This window comes from Benincasa hispida, chromosome 4 (assembly GCF_027475165.1).
Source record: "Benincasa hispida cultivar pf3 chromosome 4, pf3_genome.v1.1, whole genome shotgun sequence".
Taxonomy (NCBI): Eukaryota; Viridiplantae; Streptophyta; class Magnoliopsida; order Cucurbitales; family Cucurbitaceae; genus Benincasa; species Benincasa hispida.
Window position 1 is genome coordinate 12,304,676 of NC_143481.1, and position 7,117 is coordinate 12,311,792.

General features: G+C 31.8%; 1 protein-coding gene across 2 annotated transcripts; it reads left to right on the top strand.

Annotated features, from left to right (window-relative positions):
- Window positions 1–590: 590 nt before the first annotated feature.
- LOC120075202 (uncharacterized) lies at window positions 591–3,680 on the top strand. 2 transcript variants are annotated; one of them, XM_039028405.2, is made up of 4 exons: window positions 591–998; window positions 1,397–1,504; window positions 2,702–2,869; window positions 3,404–3,680. In XM_039028405.2, the coding sequence occupies exons 1-4, from the start codon at window positions 897–899 to the stop codon at window positions 3,524–3,526; spliced, it is 501 nt and encodes a 166-aa protein (XP_038884333.1). In that variant the 5' UTR covers window positions 591–896; the 3' UTR covers window positions 3,527–3,680. The 2 variants fall into 2 exon arrangements, with proteins under 2 accessions (XP_038884333.1, XP_038884334.1); XM_039028406.2 differs by having other exon boundaries at window positions 824–1,105.
- The last annotated feature ends 3,437 nt before the right edge of the window (window positions 3,681–7,117 follow it).

Here is a 7,117-nt window from a genome sequence, read left to right on the forward strand (position 1 = left end):
AATTATCTAGAGAGCATTTTGGGTGGAAAATTGATACCGAATAGGGATCATCTCGAAATCTGGCCTCACTTTTCAATTCGCTCGATTTTTTGTCTTCTGATGATGTCATCTCCTATGAATTTACTACTTTAACCCTTCTTCCTTCTTCCTTCTTCCTCCTATCTCTCACAGATTTTTTTCTCTTTTTCTTTTTTCCGTTTTTTCTACTTTCTTCTTCTTTTTTTTTTTTACTTTTTCAGTGATTTCTTATTTTTATGCGCCTTTTTTTAGTGATTTCCCTTTTTTCTTTTTCAATAATTTACGTTTATGTCTTCTTTTTCTCTTTTTTTTTTTTTTTCTAGTTTTTCCGGCACGATTTCCTTCCCACCCTCTTTTCTTCAGTTGCTCTCCTTTTTTGGTGATTTCTTCTGTTATACTGACATCTTCTTCTTCTCGAATCAAAGACATAAGTTGGAGCGTGAAGTAGAATGAGAGGAAGAAGCGAGAGTGAGAATTCAAATGAAGAGGAAAAAACTACAAAATTAATGAGGAAGAAACGAGAGGAAGAAGGAAAAAGTCAAGGAAAAAAATGAAGGAGAGCAATGTGAATTGAGGAACGAGATAAAGGAGCGAGAGGAAAGAGTGAAAAATCTAGACTGTGTCTAACCTTACACGCGTTTTGGAATTTAAATAGTACGTTCACACATTATCGGCATAAGTCGAAGGTCAAATTTCGAGTAATTTTTTAAAATAGGCCAAATTTCGAGTTGCCACTATATCCATACAAATTTCCCACTTTGGGTCATCCGTTAAACAAAAAGAAAACCCGAGCCCATGGTCCGTCCTCCCAAAGTCTAAAATCCAAAATTCCACACTCTGTTGAAGAGGAAGTGTGATTATGCAAAACCGCTTCAAAAATGGTGAACTTCTTGCTTAAGATCAAAGCGGAGCTCGAGAACCTCACCAATCTTCAGCCTCAAGATGGTTGCGACGACCCAAACTTCACTTACCTTTTCAAAGTATCTCCTTAATATCATCCAATCTTGTTTTCTTCGTTCATTTGATTAATCTTTTGGAATGTTTTTTCTTCTCTTCCATGGCATTTCTTCAATCGCTTTCTGAATTTGTAAGTTATTCACTAGAACTTGAGGAATTCGAAGTTTATATAACCTTCATAGCTGGTTTTTTATTTGCCTGCATGTTCCACTTTATCATCCTCCTCGTGCTTCGAAATTATAAATTGTCGTTTTCGGAGTTTTATCCCTGCAATCGATTCGAGGACATCATATTTGGTGATGATTCTTAGCGTCGTTCTCTTTCTTGCTGCTATTGATTGGTTGTTACCGTATTTTCCTCCTTGATTCTGTTAATTGACATTGTGTGATTATCTTATTTGTGTGATGCTTTCGATTTGAAGGTGAAATGCGGGAGATGCGGGGAGGTGAGCCAGAAAGAAACGTGCGTGACCTTGAATGAAACTATTCCTCTCCAAGCTGGTAAAGGGACTACTAATCTCGTTCAAAAGGTAATTCTCTTTTAGAGATGGTTATTTTAAGAAGATAGTCATATTCTGGAAAGTATGTAGATTAGTTATCGACATAAAGATGATCGTTCCATGGTTGATGAGAAAATGAAGGGAAAGAGAAGGAAATTTCTGGCTCCCATACTCTTAGGTCCCAAGCAATGGAGAGGCGTTTGTAGGAGACGGTGTGGTTGTGCCCTAATAAGTAATAACCATTAGAAGTACATGTAGATCTGAAATACGTTTTGTAATTCCAATTTAATTTATCCTGTGGTATAAACTAGTAGCCATATTATGGTGGCCTCATTTCAATTAATTTTCAAAAGATTCGTAGTAGTAGGATCCAACACTTCTGGATGACTTGTTCTTAACTCTTTTGACACTTGAGGCCAACTTGGACGTAGTTCAACTAGTTAAGACATATCTCAACTAAAAGGTCAGATATCCTAGTCCTCCACCCTCACTTGTTGCCAAACTAAAAACAAAATTGACGCTCGAGATCATTAATTCTTAGTTAACCACCATGGGTTGACATAGTGTTCAGTAAGACCCCTATAAATAATAAAAGGCTTAGGGAGAACAAGTTCAAGTTGGTCCATGAGAATAGACGAGGTGTGCACAAGTCGGTCTGACATTCACATGTGAAAAAAAAAGGGATCACTAATACTTAGCTTATAATTTGTTTCTTACTTAAGCTGTATCCGTTTGTTATTTTAATTTGATTGGTGTACCTTTCTAGAAAAATCAAATAAATGTAGTTTGCCGAATTGGATTAAGTAATTTACTACAGGGTCTTTGTAAAAGTTGTGTCAATAGTGACACCTGACATGAAGATTCCAGTTTTCAAGTGATATGGAAAACGAAAATGCTAATATGTTTTCCAATATCATTTGGCCATGAAGTTATAACATTTCTCAGCATTTTGTGTTTGGTGTGAATGTCAGTTCTGAAACTAGAAACTTGTGGCGATGTTGAATGTGATATTCAGTTTACTTTCCACTTCAACTGCTCCTTTTATGGGTATGCTGAAATTATATATATTTAAGGGAATGGCTTGAAAATTAAACTTGATCAGTCATCAAAGATGATTGTCCGATATCAAACTATGGTTTATTTCAATTAGTAGTTTCAATCAGTTCCTTTTGCACTTAAAATAATTACCTCCAAACAACTGCAATATTCATGTCCATTTTCTTATAGTGCAAGTTCTGTGGGAGGGAGGGAACTATCACAATGATTCCAGGGCGAGGTCAACCATTGACTCAGGAAACAAGTGAATTAGGAAAGTCATCTCCCTTGATGTTATTTGACTGCAGAGGTTATGAGCCTATGGACTTCGTATTTGGACCTGGATGGAAAGCAGAATCTGTAAGTCCTCCAATTTGTATACCTTCCAACTCGTGTAATGAACGCAAAGTATTTGACATGGCCTATCTGTTTCTAAATTCCATGATCATGTATAACTTTATTTTTCTAATCAACATATATAACTTATTGATCATGCAGATTCAGAACGTTTTAGAGTTGGCATGAGACTAGAATTTCCTTCCTCTTTCTTACATTTTCTTTAGAGTTTTCTATTCTTGACTTAATAGCTCATTAAAGATGTCTGTACTTATAACCTTGATTTTGATCTAATAAATCTTTCGAGTTTTTTTCTTCAAATTTTGATACTTACCATACTATAACAGCCCCACTGTCTGGCATTTTGGTCTAATTGAGGACTGAAAGTAATTCATGTAACCTGTGTTCTTGCAGCCTATCCTCAAACATTTAATAACTATATCAAAAATGAAGAATATGACAGTAGATACTTACCCTGTTATTTTGATCATGCTGTCTGATAGTTTGGCATAGTTTTGTATAAAAGTTTTAAAACAGCTGCCTTATTTTCTTTTGCAGATAGAAGGGACTAAATTTGAGGATATTGACTTGAGTGAAGGTGAGTTTGCAGAGTATGATGAGAAGGGAGAATGCCCTGTCATGATTTCCAAATTAGAGGCCACATTTGAGTTGGTAAAGTAGGAGATAATAATACCCACATTATATCTCCCACTGTTAAGAAAAAAAAAAATGACCATATTAAATGTGGCCCTGATCTATCAGTTCTCTTCACCTTTCTTTTTTCTGAACTAAGAATGAAGTTTGAGGAGTTGAATGAATGGTCATTATTTGCTTCCTTTTGTTGGTAGTTCTTTTTTTTGTTTTTTTGTTTTTTTTTTTTTTTTTTTGTTTCCCCATATATATAGCTGTGAAAGTTAGAACCCCCTTCTGGGAGGAGACTCAGGAGAGCACCCTAAAAAAGTTCCAAATTTATGCATTTAATCAATCATATTGTTGAAAAATGCTAAATAGTTTTTTTCTTTTCTTTTCTTTAAATGTTTGTTCTCCAAGTTCCAAAAGAATAGATTGAGTTGGAAATTAGAATAAGGGTTGTTTTCAAATATAGGAAAATGGACTAAAACATTTATAAATTGTAGCAAAATTTTCATGTTTGATTGCTATGGACTACTATCGCGGTCTTTCATAGATAGACGGTGATATTTTGTTATTATTTGTTAGTTTTCAACAATTTTGTGATTTAAAATAATTTTCCTTAGAATAAACCTATTTTAATTTATTTTAGCACTTTTTTTTATTAAAATAATAATAATAATAATAATTCACTTTTTTTAAAAAAAATATTAATAATTTACTTATTGCTATGTGTTTTTAGCAGATGATTCTCATACTTTTATTTCCCCCCTTTAACTGTTTTTCTCCGTATCTCACAACAATTTTTGTATGAGATGTTTTCGTATGAGATATGGAGATTTGAACTATGCTCGTTGATTGATAATAATTACCACTCTACAAACTGTGATATACTTCTAAATCAATCTTAATTTCACTAAAAAAGCACTCAATATCTATTATTATGATTTATTTTCAACAAAGATACAAATGAGAATAAAATCTAACAAATTGAAAATTTACATTTTTTTAGTTCAACTCAACATTTGGAGATGGAAGGCTGAAGCATTTGAACTTGACTTTTTTTTTTTTTTTTGGCGATGACATATACCTTTTAGTTAATTTCAGTTGAGAATTAAAAGTTCATTATCAAGTTAATACAATCAACTTTATTCAAATGTAAAAATGAGCATAACTCAACTGACATATAAATGTACTATCAATCCAATCGAATTCATCCAATTGATACAAAAAGGTTGTCAACTTAAATACAATTCAATTAAACAAGGTTAAATATTGTAATCTTCCAAATGCAATTCAATTAAACAAGGTTAAATATTATAATCTCCCCCCATAAGGGGAAAAAAACATTGTATTATGTAATGTTGATTTTATTCCCAAGTGTAGAAGAAAAGCACACAAATCCAGTAGCCAATCACTCTCGCCTGTCATTTCTTAACAACACAGCGGTGTCTCTATATCACGGGCCCCACATTCTTAAACACCTTTGCCCATTATTGGCCTTCATAGGCTTCGCCTTTGTTGGCCCCACTCCATCATTTTTCTTTTTTTTAAAATACATATTTTCGCTGTTTCAGTGGCTTTCCGTTTCTTTCTTCCTCGTGAATTTCCCGTCCTTTACCATTTTGGGTTAACTGCACGCTCCAATCCACGCCGTCCGATTTTCCTACATCCGTTCGATGGTTTTCGTATCCACCTGGCGCCATTGTCGCATCTTCCGCCATTAATTTTGAACGGAAACCCCCACTCCACTAAGCCTAAGAATCTTCCACTTTTGCAACGGACTGATGAACGTTAAAAAGGAAACGACGCCGTTGTTTAATACTTTAATTTGCAGGATTAAATTTTAAAATCCTCTGATTCCTAATATTAATTAAATTTTATGTTAGATTATACCGTTTTCCCATATTAATCAAATTTTAGGTTAAATAGTATACCCTTTTCAATTATGCTTCTCTAGTTTCATCATCTTCTTCTTATAAGTGGTGTAAGAATTTCACTTTTTAAAGAAATTTCAACTTCCACCTTAATGCATATTAATATTGTTGAGCTATGCTTGTTAAAATTAAATGAAAATTAACACAACAAGTAATCTTTAAAATTTTCAATGCTTGTATGCCATAATATAATGTATACAAATTGATTTTGTAAATTATTTCAACGCTCTTTTAAGTGAAGTGTATGGTATCAACATTTTTAGAGTTTTTTGTGTTGACACAAATTGGTAAAAATTAACATTTTTAAGAGTTTAATACCATAATCAGAATTTTATCGAAGTTTTGAGATATTTTGTATAATACCATATAAATGTTAATATGTCTTTCAATTTTAAAATCATTGTCCTTTAATATATATTTTTTAAATCATCCTTTACAACATCATCAAAGTTCATTATTTTTTTTTTTTTAAGGAACATAGACAAAAACAACATAACTAAGCAAATTACACAAGTATATCACGAGACATAACCAAAGAAAACAATTCAAGATAGAGTAGAAAGAATTTCAGAATAAGGAATAGAAAGAATTAAAGACTTTTGATCCTCCAACGTTTTATGGGTACATAATTTAACTTTAAATATATAGATTTAATGTTAACATTTCAAGTATAAATTAGTAGATAAGACGTTAATTACCAATTTAAGATGGCTAATTCGACCTCCCCATCAATTATATACACTATCAAAGTTATATAGCACCTAAAAACGATATTAATGGTAGAGTGATAAAACCGATTTAAAAAAAAGTTTAATATAGATTGAAAAACTGGTTATCCAAGGATGGTGTTTGGATGATTGAAAATGATCAAAATCTCCCCCTATAATCGCAATGTAATATTTACAAAATTAAATCAATTAAGTATAAATAGGTTAATTAAAATTGACTTTTTTCTCTCTCTTTAAAAGACGTCAACTAAAATGAAACTCCAAAAGTTTTTTTTTTAACTCTCTTTTTTAATGTTATATTGCATAGACCTCCTTTCATCATTTAGATTTTTGTTTTTTTGTTCTTAATTAAATCTATTTCATCTACATTTCTTACAATAATTTGTATATTTAAATACAAATGGTCGAATTCCCAGATAAATTATAAAGAAAAAACTATTTTTTGAAAACTACTTTTTTTAGTTTTCAAAATTTGTCTTGATTTTTTAAACAAATAGTAAAAGGTGGATAACAAAAGGAATAAATTTGGAGGTAAAAATAGTGTTAATTTTAAAAAACAAAATAATTATCAAACATGACCATAAATAATCGTTTTTCAACCCTAATAATAGTTGAACATAGTTCAAAAAGGTTTATGATTCGAATTCATATGGCTGTTAATTAAAAAAATTTAATTATGATAATAATATGTTTTATCAATCTAATTACTAATCTAACAATATTCCAATTGTGAAGCTTTAAAATTGAATAAACCAAAAATAGAATAAAACTCAAAAGTTGAAAAAGAAAAGTGGTAAAATAGAATTTAAAAACAAAAACTTACTTTTTTTTTTCTTTTTTTTTTTTTGTTGGCTAAAATGTTGTGAGGTGGAAAGAGACGCATATATTCCCGTTGATGCTCTATGTGGAATAGGGGACCACACCGAGAAATTAGCTGTCATTCAACCAATCGCCAGCTTGCCCTGCCCCTGCCCGAA

Coding starts and splice junctions, on each gene's coding strand:
- LOC120075202 (XM_039028405.2), top strand. CDS start 897: ATGGTGAACTTCTTGCTTAAGATCAAAGCGGAGCTCGAGAACCTCACC. Junction 999..1,396: donor ACTTCACTTACCTTTTCAAA/GTATCTCCTTAA, acceptor TTCGATTTGAAG/GTGAAATGCGGGAGATGCGG. Junction 1,505..2,701: donor CTACTAATCTCGTTCAAAAG/GTAATTCTCTTT, acceptor ATTTTCTTATAG/TGCAAGTTCTGTGGGAGGGA.